Source organism: Hyperolius riggenbachi, chromosome 10 (assembly GCF_040937935.1).
Source record: "Hyperolius riggenbachi isolate aHypRig1 chromosome 10, aHypRig1.pri, whole genome shotgun sequence".
In the NCBI taxonomy this organism is placed as follows: domain Eukaryota; kingdom Metazoa; phylum Chordata; class Amphibia; order Anura; family Hyperoliidae; genus Hyperolius; species Hyperolius riggenbachi.
Window position 1 is genome coordinate 249,921,069 of NC_090655.1, and position 17,511 is coordinate 249,938,579.

Genomic DNA, 17,511 nt, shown 5'->3' on the forward strand with positions numbered 1-17,511 from the left:
AAAAAACAAAAAAACAAAAAAACACGATATAATGAAATGTATGTGTGGTCTGGATAATTCAAAGAACATTAGTAGAAAATAAACGCATCTCATATTTTTTTTTTCTGTTAGCTTTTTTTTTATAGCATTGCATTATATTGTCATATTTGCAGTTTGTTCTGCTTTATAATTTAAAACTAGCTTAAGACCGCGTCACGCCAACGTGCGTCTCCGTGGCGGCAACCCCAGGACCGCCTAATGCTGGGAATACACGGTTCATTTTTGTAGCTGATTACATGATTCGATAGATCATTTCTGACATGATCGATCACAGGCTGAAGCCTATGACAGCCGATCCCAGTGATTGGCTGGCAGGGGGAGGGAGGGTGGGGATAAAATAAATACCGGTAGTAAAAAATATTGTAAAAATAAAGAGATCAATATTTATTAAAGAAAAAAAAAAACATCTGGGGGGCAATCAGACCCCATCAACAGAGAGCTATGTGCTGAGTTGTGCGGCCTTGCAGCTTGGCCTTAAAGCTGCAGTGGCCCAATTAACAAAAATGGCCTGGCCTTTAGGAGTGTTTAGTACTGTGGTCCTCAAGTGGTTAAAGCGGAACTGAAGATTGGAATAAATCAGGACTCTATTGCGGGCTGGAACATGGAAAAAGACACGTGTGGCTCAAGACGTGCAGGCGCAGTTGGCGTTGCCTTATAAGTCCACGCCAACTGCGCCTGTGCGTCCTGAGCCACGTGTATCTTTTTTCATGTTCCAGCCCACAATAGAGTCCTGATTTATTCCAAAGAAATGAAAGTAGCTGCCGGCGGGAGAATGGAGGATCGTGGAGGACTGGCGCGAGACAGGAAGGCTGCACGGGCTGGCAGAAGCCCCAGGTAAGTGAAGCCAGCTGTGTGTGGTTTGGTACTAGTCATGGAGAGAATCCAAAAACATAACAACAAAAGTTGTTTAGGTGATTCCTTTAATGTTTACTTTAAAAGGGACACCGTCCCCCGCAGACATCCTGAGCCCGCGCAGCCAGTCACCAATGCTCCGGCCCCGCCTCCGGTTAATTTCTGGAATTTCAGACTTTAAAGTCTGAAAACCACTGCGCCTGTGTTGCCGTGTCTTCGCTCCCGCTGATGTCTCCAGGAGCGTACTGCGCAGGTCGAGTATGGTCTGTGTCTGCACAATATGCTCCTGGTGACATCAGCGGGATTGAGGACATGGCAACGCAGGCGCAGTGGTTTTCAGACTTTAAAGTCTGAAATTCCAGAAGTGAACCGGAGGCGGGGCCGGAGCATCGGTGAGTGGCTGTGCGGGCTCAGGATGTCTGCGGGGGACCGTTAGAAGCCCCGGGTAAGTTCAACTCATTTTCCACCGACCCCCGACAGTATCCCTTTAAGTTTCTTCTTCAGGCATATTTCAGAACTGGATCAGAACCATAGTTCTGAAAAATGCCTGAAGAAGAAAGAAATCTTGTACAGTTAGTCATTAAAGGTATCACCTAAACAACTTTTGTTGTTATGTCTCCAGGTAAGTGAAACACTTTGTTTTATTACAAACTTCAGTTCCACTTTAAAAGCTAATGACCCTTTCAACTTGCATGCAGTAATCACCTTATCTGATGCTGTCTATCACTGTTCCTTTGATGCACACGTGCTCAGTAAGCAGTGACCAACTTGGTCATGGAGCTCAGAGAAGCTCTTTTGCATAGATAACAACTGACGTTTCTTAAATCTTCCTGTACTGGAAACAATATATGACTTGTGTCTTTGCTATTAATGTTTTTGCTTCAGTGTCAATCATGAGTATTACCGAGGAAAAAAAAATTGCCAATTCTCCTAACATGTAAATTTCCCCTGGTTCAGGAGGAGAAAGAAAATTAAGCCAATCAATAGAAGATTTAACAGAAGATGGAAAATCTGGGGGGGAAATATATTTTAAACAAAAACGGTAAGCTTTTGCTACAGCGACTGGGGATCTGCGTTGGGCCCTGGGCCAAAGGATGCTCAGATGTGCCCTCTACTTTTTCTCCAAGGCCCTTTGATAGCAGAAATGGGGGATGGCACCACAAAAACACAGAAACAAGGGGCACCCAAATATTGCAGTAGATCCTTGTAGGGGAAAAAGTGAATGGTACTCACAAAAAGGCAAACAAAAAAATACGTCAAGTGGAGAAACCCTGTCTCCACTCACGTAGTCCCGAAGTCTTCCTGTGTATGGTTGCTAGCTTCAAAAAGAGGAGGACACCAGCTATGCAAATTGGTGCTGGGGACCACACCCTCCAGTGGAAGGGAACCGCACAATGGGGGAAAGAGCCGAGGCACCCAAGGTGAAATAAATTAAGTTAAAAACAGTCAAATAGAAAATGGACGGGAGGCTTGCCTCAAACAGATAATACTACAAATCATGCAAAAGGATTTTATTTACACAATGGTGATATTTTTTGTGGGGTCCAACCCACTTCCTCAGGCTAATAATTCCTGCCGATGTAATAACGCAGCCGAGCTCTGAGAGCCTTTTTGTTTTTAACTTAGTTTTATCTGCAGTTGGAAGCCTCTTCCCCCTATTGCATCCATTAAAGCGGACCTGAACTCAGAACTTCCTCTCTGCTCTAAAAGATAAGCAACAGCATAACAGCCTTTCTTTGTTACAGCTGTTACAAATCCAGCAATAAATCTGCAGTGTTTCTACTTCCTTCGTTAATGGAAGTAGACATAGGGTTAACATCCTGTGCTTTCCAATTAGCCTCTATGCCGAGGTAGCCAGTTGACACAGCTGAGGGGTCCAATTCCAACTAGTGATTAGACACAGATGAGGGGGAATTAAACAGGCTAAACTCTCTAAATACATACATATCTCTGCATCATAAAAAAGAATGAAATACCTTTGGATAGGGTAGGCTCTGGAGTCCATAGAGCCTTCCCTGTAATCTTTCTGTTCCTCATTCCTGAGCTTCCTCCAGTGAAGTTCTGGATCTTCGGGACTCTTCGGCTGTCTTTGCAAACACTCGAGTTCCCAAGTAATTCAGAAGACGAGCCCATCCATACGGTGCATGCACGAGCCCTGACTTGCTTACACTCAGTACGGATCCACTCATCCTCGGAAGTACTCGCACCCCCAAGTAATTCCAAAGACGAGCCCATCCATACGGTGCATGCACGAGCCCTGACTTGCTTACACTCAGTACGGATCCACTCATCCTCGGAAGTACTCGCACCCCCAAGTAATTCCAAAGACGAGCCCATCCATACGGTGCATGCAGGAGCCCTGACCTGCTTACACTCAGTACGGATCCACTCATCCTCGGAAGTACTCGCACCCCCAAGTAATTCTGAAGACGGATCCATCCATACGGTGCATGCACGAGTCCTGACCTGCTTACACTCAGTACGGATCCACTCATCCCCGGAAGTACTCGCGTCCCCAAGTAATTCTGAAGACGGACCCATCCATACGGTGCATGCACGAGCCCTGACTTGCTTACACTCAGTACGGATCCACTCATCCTCGGAAGTACTCGCATCCCCAAGTAATTCCAAAGACGAGCCCATCCATCTGGTGCATGCACGAGCCCTGACTTGCTTACACTCAGTACGGATCCACTCATCCTCGGAAGTACTCGCACCCCCAAGTAATTCCAAAGGCGACCCCATCCATACGGTGCATGCACGAGTCCTGACTTGCTTACACTCAGTACGGATCCACTCATCCTCGGAAGTACTCGCATCCCCAAGTAATTCTAAAAACGAGCCCATCCATACGGTACATGCACGAGCCCTGACTTGCTTACACTCAAGTACAGATCCACACATCCTCGGAAGTACTTGGGGGCACAAGTACTTCTGAAGGCTTCTCGAGGAGTGCCAAAGAGGTATTCAGCCAAGCCGGTCAAAGAACTCCTCGGAGGCCGGGCGCTGGAACGAGGATACGGAGAGAGGACCGGGAAGACTCTATTGCATCTAGACCCTTCCCTAAACCTAGGTGAGTATCTAAGTATTTTTGTTTGTCCCGGTTTAGATATACTTTTATTGCAGGAAGTTTAATAGTAATCCAGTTCATTAACTTCTACAAAACTCAGACACAAAACAATAACACTGATCTTTTTTATTCATATTTTTCATAGAAGGCCACAATTATAAAGGAGAAGACACACCTTACAGTAAACAGAAGGAAGAACATGAAAGAGGAAGTATATACCAGCAGCATCAGTGAACAGGCCTCACCATTCACAGGCGACATTCAGATACACTTCAGCGCTTTAAAATAAACTGCTATAATCAACATCATAACCGATGTACAAAACAAGTCATTTTGTGAATAACATTATTTGAAAAAAATATATATATTGTGCATCCATCAAAATAGCCTTACTGTGACACTCTAACGGCAAGCGACGCATTTCAAAACACACCACATAATTCAAAATATGTTTCCATGAAACCCAGGAAACAGTACATCGGTTTGGTGAACAGCACTCCACGCCCACTCTCCACTTCCTTACAGGTGCTCACTCAGAACTCCTGTTCTCTACAACTGTTGTTATCTCTACAGGGGCCTACGGTATGTTTGATGTGAAGCCTCCGCTATTAGTAGCCACAGTTCACATAGTGGGCGGCCCTGGCTCACACTATTTAGCGGTCGCCCAAATTGGGGGTTTAGGGTGGGGGAGAAAAGGGCAAGGTTAGAGGAGTTAAGGTCAGTTACCCATTGGAGGATTAAGGTTAGGCAGCCATGGGGGTTTCATGTTAGTTGTCCACCGTGGGGTTAAGGTTAGGCACCACCAGGTGGGAGTTTAAGCTTAGGCACCACCAGGTGGTTAAGCAACACCAGGGGGGGGGGGGGGGGGGGTTTAGGGGAGGAGTTAAGAGTAGGCACCACCAACCAGGTGGGTGGGGGGAGGAGTTAAGGGCAGGCACCACAAGGGGGGAGGTTGTTAGGCACTAACAGGTGGGGAAGTTAATGATAGGCACCAGCGGGAGAGGGGGGGGGGGGGGGTCGGTTAAGGTTAGGCACCACCGGGGGGGGGGGGGGGGGTTGGTTCTGAGTGAGAGTAGGGAGAGGTTAATTCATAATGAAATATTGGCAAATATTACCGATATTTTCCTATATAAATTAAGTAGTAGAAGATCAGTAAAATTATGGATATTCTACTACCGCTATTTCCTGCGCCCCTTTCAAACTGTTTTTTCCTCAGTTTATGCCGCAACCAAATTACCATGCAACACTTTTAAATGTATGTATCTAAAGGACCTCAAGAGCTATTTGGACAAATGGCGAGACATAATAATGGGACTCATCTCCTGGTCCATCACAGCAAGCTATATGAAGTATGATTCCTACAGGACTGGTTCTCCAAATACATGGATCTGATACTATATTGATTTATCTCCTGGATCCTGACAGGGATTATGATTATGATAATAACTGTACTAATGTACAACTTCTCCTCTCTAGGCCACATCCAGATCCTTCCACACAGACAAGTAGTAATGGGCATTGTTAACATTTTGGATGCACAAACAACAAAATGCTTAATACTTAAAAAAAAGTTAAATAAGAGATCAGTCCTTCAAGTCCGGTCAAGCTTCATTAACTACCATTCTGAAGAGAAGATGCACCTGGTGGTTGATAGTAATCAGTGGTTGTTCAGAGAAGTGGTTTCAAGTTAAATAGCTGCAAGCAGAGCCGGGACAAGGTCCTCCAGCACCCAAGGCTGAGACACCAAAGTGCGCCCCTCCATCCCTCCCACCCCAGCCGTCACACACTGATTGCTATTAGACTAAGAGGCGCCACAGGGCCCACAACCTCCCCAACACCTTAATCTCTAGTTATCTGGCTTGCAGTCACTGCTATGTATCCCCTTTTCTTATTTCTTTCTGCTTCAAACACAATTAGGGATGACAGCTGAATGAATTCTGCGCCCCCTCCTACACTGCGCCCTGAGACTGGAGCCTCTCCAGCCTATGCCTCGGCACGGCCCTGGCTGCAAGTTACTTCTTTTTATATTTGCAAAAATGTCTGCTACATCTGTTGAAACTATTTATTCTTCTTGATATGATCTTGGAGCTGAAGTTTTAGTTGGATTACCATCTGGACATCATAGGCATGGTCCCAAATTAACTCATTCTATGACAACAAGGGTCCGTCTATCTGGGGAGCGTGCCGTCCATGAGAATATGTCTGTGGCACAGAGTATTTGGCAAGTGGTTTTGAGAACTTTTACCAGTTATAATCTTATTTACAGAATATTTGTGGCACTTCTTGGACACTTTTTAGAGCTGCACTGTTGGTTTTTGTTCTTTTATTTTGAGGAATACAAGGTAATGAGTGGGAAGACTGGGAGTTAGGCTGGACCCTCACAATGAATCACAGGAACAAACAGGACCAGATTCCGGAAACAAATCTGAGGGAAAATAAGGAAGTTTCAACTGGACATTTTCTCCTTTTTATGCACTAGAAAACATCTTTAACTCTACTCAAGAAGTCTCCTCAGTTCCTTTAATGTATAAAAACAGCTATCCAATTAAATTGTTTTTGTGTAGATTAGTCCTAATGTTTACTTGCCCACTGCTAAGGATCTTCAAGCTCATTTACTTAAACCTTCACTTTTAACACATTATCATACATTTACCATGTTAAGTCATACAGGGTCTTTATTTTTACATTAGATTATTCAAGGACAGATTTTTTTTCTTGGTGACCAAATGCAAGTTCTTTCTGGATTTTTTAGGCCTTTCAGACTACGACAAAGAAGGGTTCTCTAAATGGTGAATGTTAATGCTTTATCACCTAATGTTTCCATCTGCCTCGTCACCAGTCCCTTTGTTCTTCTGAGGCATGAACTGCTTTGGGAAGTCGTTTGCTCATCCTTGGGAGTTATTTTAAGCCTCCTTCCTAAATGATATGGTCTAGGATTACAAATATTCTTATTTGCATATTATTATTATTAAATTGTTCTGAAGGATGAACTGGACTTGTGGAGGCTCACAGGATTGTTCTTAGAGGTCTTGGCTGGGTTGCTTGCATCTTCTCAAGACAAACACAAATTGGCTCGAAGTTAGATCCTTCCATAATTTCTCTGGGACAATCACATTCAACTAATTTTAACCCATTTGGGACTAACATGCTCTGGACGCCTTAACACTTCCTGATCACTGTGATTGGCTCACAGTGATCAGGCGGTCAGGAGACAATGAGAACGGCTCTTGAACGATGTACGGAATTCCGTTGTCTAAAGAGGAGATCTGTGCTGGCGTGACTGCTCTATTGCATCCCAGGCTCGGTGCTAAAACTACACCACATCAGGCTCAGGCGACCACAGGTGCGGCGTAGTTTTAACCATCAGTGGTCCCGAGCCAGTTATACAGCTAAGAAATTGGAAGCTTCTGCAAAATTATTGTCACACTCTGGAAACTTCAAGACTGCTTAAAACACACCTGAAGTGAGAACCACATGGTGGCTGCCATATTTATTTGCATTTAAACAACATCAGGTGCCTGGCAGCCCTGCTAAACTTTTATGCACCAGTAGTGTCTGAGTTACACACCTGTTCAGGGTCTGTGGCTGAAAGTATTAGAAGTAGAGGATTATAGGGACAACTGGGAAACTTGCATTCTTTAAAAGGAAATAAATATCCACCTCCATTTTCCTTCTCACCTCAGGGCCCCTTTAAATGACAACACTGAAAGCTTGAACCATTTCCTCAGTGTAGATGAGGCGACAGGTGTCTCCCTGTCACAGGATAGCTCACACTGGGTTGACTAACACCTACTTCTAAATTTCTGGGTATTCATTTCCTCCACCTCATTTTTGGCTGGGAAGCCTTTTAGCAATTGCCAATGAGTTGAAACTGCCTTATTTTCCTGTGGACAAACCAAGATGTGGATAAAAGGTAGCCGTCACAACCACCCAAAAACGATGTCTGGGGTTCCCTTAGAAATAATAAGAGGTGACTCCACCCACCAAATTCCTCAATATCTCAGGCTGATGTTATGGAAGCTCCCCACCTTCGTTAGACAAGTTACTTTGAATAGGACAAGTCAAGCTATGAAATGCCACTGAAGAATTCGGAGCAGAGAGTGTGCGTCCTCTGATGCTGATTCAGAGTCACTTTCTTTGAGAATCCCTTTCCGCACTGCAGACACAGGAAGGGGCGCTCGTCGGTGTGACTCCTCTCGTGCCTCAGCAGGTTCTCTTTATGGGCAAAACGTTTCCCACACACTGAACATGAAAAGGGCCGCTCACCTGTGTGGATTCTTTGGTGCCTCAGCAGGTTGTATTTCTGAATGAAGCCTTTCCCACACTCTGTACAGGAGAAAGGCCGCTCCCCGGTGTGGGTTCTGCGGTGTCTCAGGAAGACCGCTTTGCTGATAAAATACTTGCCGCAGTCCGAACAGAAGAAAGAGCGCTCGCTGGCACGGATCCTCTGGTATGTGGGAGGGAGCCGCACCTGCGGAAAGCTCTGCTCACATTCCGGCTGCGGGAACGAGCGCTCGCAGGTGTGACTCTTCTGGTGCCGGAGGAGGTTTCCTTTATTAGTGAAGCCTTTCCCACACTCTGAACATGAAAATGGCCGCTCGCCCGTGTGACTTCTCTGGTGTATAATAAGCACCGAATTACTCCTAAAACTCTTATCACATTCAGAACAGGATAATATCTTGTCACCTCTGTGCGTGACCGAACACGATTTGCTGGAGGACGATTCCCCGAGATCGAGAGGATCCTTTGCTCCGTCTATGCTGTGAAAGTTGGGATGGATGTGCGGAGTAAACATATGCGATGTATGAAACGCATCCTCAGGGTTGCCGAGATCCTTTGGCCTGTCCAGATTGTACATTTGGTGATGTAATGTTTGGGGGGCGGGGTAAACTCCTGGAGAATACTGTGTGGCGCCATTATCTTCTGCATTATACCTGGGGGGTAGCATGAAATGCTCCTCTAGGTGGGTCCCAACATCGTGTGCATGTGCTGGAGAAAAAGCAAACGTTACAACGCATCAGTCAGGAGCCACAGATGTCGCTCAAGTATTTTCCATAGACTTGGTTACAATTGTAAAAAGTATATAAGCAACAGCGGATGACGCATGCGATATGACCACACCCCCTGAGTCCTGCGGCACATCAACTGCAGATGTAGTGGGGGCCTAAGTGAGGGGTCAGTTATTTGCAAAGCAGGGATGTTATCTGCAGTCAGGGCTGGCACTTCCATATGGGCAAAGGGGGCAGTTGCCCCAGGGCCCCGCATCCATAGGGGCCCCAAGTGTCCCCCTCCACCTCACTAAATGATGTGGCTGCTGGCCAGAAGCCCTCCGCTCCCCCCCCCCCACACACACACACAGCGTAATGGAGGGGGGCACGTCAGGCTACTACACTTGGGGGAAGTTGGGGACACATATAACTACCATACTGGGGATGGAGGGGTGGGGACATTTGGCTAGTGTCTGGAAGGAAGGAGGAGGGAGCACATCTGGCAATGAAAGTGGGGGTTTGGTCATTAGGGGAACATCTGACTACTATATGGGGAATGGAGGGGGGATGGTCAGGGGGTTCCCCGGCTTACTTTTTCCCCAGTGCCCTGTTGCAGCTAGAACCGGCCCTGTCTGTGTTAAGCTGCATCATGTTTGGCATTTCGGTTATTACATAAATAAAATGCTGCACCAATGTATGAGCTGTGTGATGCACAATTTATACTAGTGTTCCGCTGTTACAGGCAAAATGCCCGGTGTAATGACAACCTGTGCTGTCCTACATCATCAATGTGTATTGGCTCTTAGATGGGTAAAACCACTTTTCACCCCTACCTAACACTACCCTACCCCTTTTAGAAGCCTAACACTAACCTGTATATGGGGAGAATGGATAGAGAACCGATTAGGAGACAGAAGGAGAAGAGTGGTGATAAACGAAGCAAACTCAAATTGGAAGCTGTTAGCATTGGGGTCCCACAAGGGTCAGTACTAGGGCCAACTCTCTTCAATGTATTTATTAATGATTTAGTAGATGGAATACAGAGTAATGTAGCCATATCCACAGATGATATAAAATTATGCAGAATTAACAAAACTAAGCAGGTCAGTGTAATTTTACAACAGGATTAGGAATTTAATGTAGATAAACGTAAGGTCATGCACCTTGGACGTGCCACTGGTAGAGCACCAAATAAGATAAATGGCATACAGCTGTGAACATCAGACTCGGAGAAGGACTTGGGAATACTGGTTGATGAAAAGTTACGCAATCGTATACAATGCCATGCAGCAGTAGCTAAAGCAAATAAAATTCTAGGATGTATAAAACAGGAAATAATAACTCGAGATGCTAGTACACTACTTCCTCTGTATAAATCACTTGTGAGGCCGCATCTGGAGTATGGGACACAGTTTTGGGCACCACAATATAGAAAGGAGAAGCTCTCTTGCATAGATAACAACTGGAGTTTCTTATCTCTTCCTGTACTGAAAACAATATGAGACTCATATTTGTGCTGCTAATGTTTTATTTCTTATCTGGACTACACATACAAATCATTATATCGTACGTTTATTTTCACTTCATATTCCCTTTTACAGAGGACCTGAACTCTTGCACAGGACAGAAGGAAAACATAGAGAAATGCACCATGTATGTATTTAGATAGTTTAGCCTGTTTAATTCCCCCTCATTTGTGTCTAATCACAAGTTGTAATTTGATCTCTGCCCTGAGTCACATGACTGCCATAGCAGAGATGGCAGAGAAGCTCAATTGAGAGCAAAGGATGTTAACAATATGTCTGCTTCCATGAATCAGGAAGTAGTCACACTGCAGATTTATTTCAGGATTTGTATCAGCTGTAGCAAAGAAATGTTTTTTGTTTAAAGGTTATTGTGCTGTTGTGTATCTTTTAGAGCAGAGAGGAGTTCTGAGTTCAGGTCCACTTTAACAACAACAAGAAAAAAAAAAGGTAATTTTAGGTTACGTTAACAATAGATAAGGTTACATATTCACCTGCAATTGGCATTCCAAATTTCCCAGGGACCATCATTTCACCATTTGTCAAGGACTGCCAGTCTTCTCTATCTTCATATTTCACATGAGTCAAATCTTCACCCTGGGCCCACAAAAGGACAAAAAAATAAAATGTCTACGCTTTTGTACTACTTAAAGCGAAATATAACCCTGCATTTCAACTTTGCTCTAAAACATTATTTACAGTATATTATATGCAACCAGCATTTATTTTTTTACTAGACCATTGGAAGGGTTAAACAGAGCTTTTAAGTTCCTGGAGATTTCTGCAGACGCATCTGAAGTTGACATAGATACATTTTGTTTACATAAATGTATCTAAGTGTTGAATGTGACTCACTCTCTCTGACTGAGAAGGAGTTGGAGGACAGCCAAAGAGTGTGTAACATTTCTCAATAGATACATTTAACTAAATAGAATGTAACAATCTGAACTTCTGCATATCTCTCCAAGGAACTTTAAACCTCTGTGTTTAACCCTTCTAATGCTGGTCTAGTAAAAAAAAATGCTTTTTGCATATAATATGCTGTAAATAATGATTTAGAGCAAAGTTGAAATGCAGGGTTATATTCCGCTTTAATAAAAAAACCTTTTGAAACTAAAATGTCTATGATACATTACCGAGATAAGCACAGAACAACAGAATTGCATTTAGCTCTAAGTTCTAGTAAAAAAGAAAATGACATAACTACCTGACAATGGCGAGGAACGCTGTGATCTTCCTGCATATAATCCCACGACTGAAACGGGCCTGAGGTGATATCTATAGAACACTCCTCTTCTTTAATGATCCTCTTTATTTCTCCCTCCACCATAGACTGCTGATCATCCCTCACATACGTCTCTTCTTCTTCCTCAGGAATCGTCCTCACCAGGTCACCCTCCTCCGCAGGCTGCTGAGAGCATCGCACAGGCATTTCCTTATCTTCCTCTTTAATCATCTCAGATGGTTTAACTTCCTCCATAGACTGCTGTTCATTCCTAACACACGTCTTTTCTCCATCCGTCCCGTTCACCTCAATTGGTTCCTCATCCTAATGCACAAAATGAAAGAAAATGCAACTCTTCAAATGCAGGTGGAGACTACGTAAATTTTAAAGTCACAGTTGAGTTATAGACACTCAGTCACACCTACCTGATAATGGTGGGGGGTGGTGTGATCTTCCTGTGGACAATCCTGGGAATAAAGAGGACCTGTACATCTCTCTGGTTGGATTCTGTTACTTTGTCCTTCTGTAGGAAACACACACACTGACTGAATACATTGTCTCTATGTGATTATCAGATGATGGGGGTTCTAGATGGACCCTCTGTACTGCCCTCTCCTGCGCAAGAAATGAAAGTCTCTTCTTACCCGGTGATGTGAGGGGTGGCTGATTCTCCATCTTGGTGTCTTTGTAGAGGTCCTTGTGTCCTTCTATATACTGCCACTCCTCCATGGAGAAATAGACAGTGACATCCTGACTCTTTTCAGGAACCTGAAACACACAATGATACAATCACCACCCAGACACACCCCTTGTTGTTACTAAATAATGTCCCATAATTCTCAACTCCACTCACCTCTCCTGTCAGCAGCTCCATCATCTTGTTGGTGACTTCCAAAATTTTCTTTTTATGGCTTCTCTCGTGCTTTACAGATTGAGGTGGTGGCACTGGTGTGGAGGATGGTCCATGTAGATTCTCGATTGGTGTTGATGGCTCACAAGATGTGTCCTTTGTGCCTTCATAGTGCTATGTGAACAAAATAACAGTCAACATCAATCATCCAGTTTGCTCTGTGTATAACTAACAGAGATAAGAGTGATGTCATCTGACACTCCCAGAATCCTCCTCACCTCTCTGATCAGCAGGTATATCATCTGCAGGTTGAGGTTTAATAATTTTCCGGTCATGTAACTCTTGTCTTCATCGGGCTTCATTGATGTGGTCATGGGATCTACAGGTCAAGCTCTTCTCTGTGGAGGAAGAACAAATTGAGTATTATTTCTCCAAGCTGCTGAACTAAGAAGGTGAATAATTGTGCTATAACGTTAGACACATCAAGAACGCTGAAAATAAATATAAAAACTTGATTTTCGTATTAAAAAAAAGCCTAAAAAAAAGGCAGCTTCTATATTCGCTGATTGTTTGATCTCTTCATTAGGACGTTGTGAAGACTCAAATATAAGTTGATGTAGAAGTTATAGGGACCCTGAGCAGTGGGAATAAAAATTAATCACAAATGCAAAGGACAGAAGCATCTATAAGGCAAAAGAATATTTCACTACTTGATTTTAATTAAACAGAGGTAACTCAACCTTGCATTTATTTACACTCTCAGATTTTCCATTGGTACAGCGGTGGGCACAATACTGTGCAATTACTCATTCAATTTTCATATTTGGTGCAGAGAACCTCCCTCTGGACGTTGGTCATGCAAACATTCAGAAAGCTGAAGCTTCCAGGGGATAGGGGAGTCCCCAGCACATGCAAAGGTCTGTCTTAAATTTGCCACTGATGAGTAATTTAGAGAAGGCTTAGGAGAAAGTGCTGTGGTCAGATGATACAAAAACCAAGCTCTTTGGAATCAACTCAAAAGGCTGTCTTTGGAGAAAGAAAAATGCTGAGTATACCTCAAAGAACACCATCCCCACAGTCAAGCATGGGAGTGGAAACATTTTGCTTTGCAGCTGTAGGACACTGCATAGAGCGAACAATGAACCTTTATGTTTTGGATGAGAACCTCCATTCCTCAGGCAGAACATTGAAGATGGGTGATGAATGGGTCTTCCAGCATGACAATGACCCAAAACACCCCTATGTGCCTTATTTTTCACTCAATCTCACCCCTCTCTGTGCCTCATCAGAGTACGAGTGAAATTGCCGCTGGGAGACTTGGGTGCAGGATACAGCCGATATACGGCTTATTCTGCACAAGTCCCGGCGGCGTTAATTACTATTCCCCCTCCAGGTCCACGTGGATGGTGGAGAATTACAGCTCCGTCTTCCGACGGCGCCGAAGTTGCTTGCTGTGCGCCACTATAGCGTAATCTCTATTACGGTCTATGGTGGCACCGGCTGCACCAAACTCTCCTGTGCTGGATCCGTGTTCACCTCATTATATCCTCTTATACCTCTAAGTGCCTCCTCATATCTCATCCTTCTCTGAGCCTCATACCTTACCCCTTTTGGTGCCTCACCATACCTCATTCATAACCATATCTCATCCCCCTCTCTGTGCCTCAGTATAACTAATCCTTCCTCATACCTCGCCCCTTTTGGTGCCTCATCCCTCTCTGTACCTCATACTTCACCATATCTCATCCTTCTCTGAGACTCATGCTTCACCCCTCTCTGTGCCTCATCGCTCTCTACTTCACTCCTCTCTGTACCTCATCGCTCTCTACTTCACCCCTCTCTGTGCCTCATCGCTCTCTACTTCCCCTCTCTCTGTGCCTCATCGCTCTCTACTTCACCCCTCTCTGTACCTCATAGCTCTCTACATCACCCCTCTCTGCACCTCATCGCTCTCTACTTCACTCCTCTCTGTACCTCATCGCTCTCTACTTCCCCTCTCTCTGTGCCTCATCGCTCTCTACTTCACCCCTCTCTGTACCTCATCGCTCTCTACTTCACCCCTCTCTGTACCTCATCGCTCTCTACATCACCCCTCTCTGTGCCTCATCACTCTCTACTTCACCCCTCTCTGTGCCTCATCGCTCTCTACTTCACCCCTCTCTGCACCTCATCGCTCTCTACTTCACCCTTTCTGTGCCTCATCGCTCTCTACTTCACCTCTCTCTGTGCCTCATCGCTCTCTACTTCACCCCTCTCTGTGCCTCATCGCTCTCTACATCACCCCTCTCTGCACCTCATCGCTCTCTACTTCACTCCTCTCTGTACCTCATCGCTCTCTACTTCACCCCTCTCTGTACCTCATCGCTCTCTACATCACCCCTCTCTGCACCTCATCGCTCTCTACTTCACCCCTCTCTGTGCCTCATCGCTCTCTACTTCACCTCTCTCTGTGCCTCATCGCTCTCTACTTCACCTCTCTCTGTGCCTCATCGCTTTCTACTTCACCCCTCTCTGTGCCTCATCGCTCTCTACATCACCCCTCTCTGCACCTCATCGCTCTCTACTTCACTCCTCTCTGTACCTCATCGCTCTCTACTCCACTCCTCTCTGTACCTCATCGCTCTCTACATCACCCCTCTCTGCACTTATCGCTCTCTACATCACCCCTCTCTGCACCTCATCGCTCTCTACTTCACCCCTCTCTGTGCCTCGTCACTCTCAGTGCTTCACCATATCTCATTCTTCACCATATCTCATCGCCTTCTCACTGTCTCATACCTCACCCTTCTCTGTGCCTCATTCCTAACCATATGCCATCCCTCTCTGCGCCTCATATCTCCTCCCTCTCAGTGCCTCACCACACCTCATTCCTCACCATATCTTATCACCCTCTCTGTGTCCCATACCTCACCACACATCATCGCTCTCTGTGCCTCATATTCTCCTCCATTTCTATAATAAATTGTACTCTCCCTATAGGAAGATTTGATAGTATTAAATGGTCTCCTATTACCTGCTGTGCTACCAGTCCCAGCGATGTCTTCTCTCTACTTCCTCCCTCTTTACCTCTCTGACTTCCTTTATCTCTGCGTTCCAGAGCTGCCCATGTATGCGTTCCACCACCACCACTCGCCACCCTGTGGAGATTACAGGAACTGCAGCCTCCAGCTGACTGCTATAGCCATCTTGTGGTCTGTAACTGCTACCTTATTCAACACCACTCAAAACCCATTATATTTCAATTTTATTTCCAACATTTTTCTCATAATTCACAATAACTATTAAAGGAGCAATATGGCGAAAAATGGTAAAATATGTGCAAACATAGACAAATAAGAAGTACGTTTTTTCCCAGAGTAAAATGAGCCATTAATTACTTTTCTCCTATGTTGCTGTCACAGTAGGTAGTAGAAATCTGACAGTAGCGACAGGTTTTGGATTAGTCTATCTCTTCACGGGGGGATTCTCAGGGACTTATTTATTTTCAAAAGCACTTAGTGAATGGCAGTTGCTCTGTCCAACTGCCAAAAAACGGTGTAGTGAGCAGTGAAGCTGGCCAGCATCATTGTTTAAATTCTTTTTAGGGAATATCTTTATAAAGAATAAAAGCCTTGCTGAGACTCCCCTATGAAGAGATGAACTAGTCCAAAACCTGTCGCTTCTGTCAGAATTCTACTACCTACTGTAAGTGACAGCAACACAGGAGAAAAGTAATTTATGGCTCATTGTACTCTGGAAAAAAACCATACTTCTTATTTGTCTATGTTTGCACATTTTAAATTTTACAAGTTTTCCCCACAGTGTTTTATGTGATTATATAGCAGTGACATCTTCTGCAGAACTTTACAGAATATATAGTCATGTCACTGAGCGTCCTCAGAGGAGCTCACAATCTAATCCCTACTACAGGCAGTCAAATGTGCTATTATTAAATATTTATATAGCGACGACATCTTCTGCAGTGCTGTACAGAGTCTTGTCACTCAACTGTCCCTCAGAGAGGCTCACAATCTAATCCCTACCATAGTCATGTATAATGTATCATGTATTGTATGTATTGTAGTCCAGGGACAATTAACTTATCTGTATGTTTTTGGGATGTGAGAGGAAACCAGAGTACCGGAGGAAACCACCACAGACCTAGGGAGAACATACAAACTCCATGTAGATAGTACCCTGGCTGGGATGCATACCAGGGACCCAGCACTGCAAGGCGAGAGTTCTAACCACTACGCCACCGTGCTGTCCAATATGTCCTACCATATTATTATGTATTTATTTAGCACAGACTTCACTGACTGTTCTCAGAGGAGCTCACAGTCTAATCCTACCATAGTCATAGTATAATGTCCTACCATATTATTATTATGTATTTATATAGCACTGACATCTTTTTTTGTGTGCACTTTACAGAGTTCATGTCACTGACTGTCCTCAGAGGAGCTCACAGTCCAATCCCTACCATACTCATAGTCTAATGTCCTACCATATTATTATTTATTTATACAGAACTGGCATCTTCGGCAGCACTTTACAGCATACTCATGTCACTGACTGTCCTCAGGAGAGCTCACAATATAATCCTACCATACTCATAGTCTAATGTCCTACCATATTATTATTATTATTATTATTATTATGTAATAATAGGATCCATGATACATAATAGATCAGCTCAGTATAGGTTAGATAGGTCGGTGCCCTCAATATAGCTTAGCTATGTATGTGCCCGCAGTATAGGTTAGATAGGTAGGTGCCCCCAGTATAGGCTAGATAGGTAGGAGCCCCCTGTATATGTTAGGTAGGTGCCCACAGTATAGGTTAGATAGGTAGGTGCCCCCAGTATAGGTTAGATAGGTAGGTGCCCCCAGTATAGCTTAGCTATGTATGTGCCCCCAGTATAGGTTAGATAGGTAGGTGCCCCCAGTATAGGCTAGATAGGTAGGAGCCCCCTGTATATGTTA

General features: G+C 44.4%; 1 protein-coding gene across 1 annotated transcript in view; it reads right to left on the reverse strand.

Annotated features, from left to right (window-relative positions):
- Positions 1 to 4,835: 4,835 nt before the first annotated feature.
- LOC137537088 (zinc finger protein 585A-like) overlaps positions 4,836 to 17,511 on the reverse strand; it is a 51,954-nt gene continuing 39,278 nt past the window's right edge. The window contains exons 7-14 of the mRNA XM_068259231.1: positions 15,459 to 15,520; positions 12,826 to 12,926; positions 12,551 to 12,721; positions 12,342 to 12,465; positions 12,123 to 12,220; positions 11,680 to 12,021; positions 10,967 to 11,069; positions 4,836 to 8,950 (exon numbers count right to left, since the gene is read on the reverse strand). Coding sequence (XP_068115332.1) covers positions 8,028 to 8,950; positions 10,967 to 11,069; positions 11,680 to 12,021; positions 12,123 to 12,220; positions 12,342 to 12,465; positions 12,551 to 12,721; positions 12,826 to 12,926; positions 15,459 to 15,520 — 1,924 coding nt within the window. The 3' untranslated portion in view covers positions 4,836 to 8,027. The remainder of the gene's footprint in view (positions 8,951 to 10,966; positions 11,070 to 11,679; positions 12,022 to 12,122; positions 12,221 to 12,341; positions 12,466 to 12,550; positions 12,722 to 12,825; positions 12,927 to 15,458; positions 15,521 to 17,511) is intronic.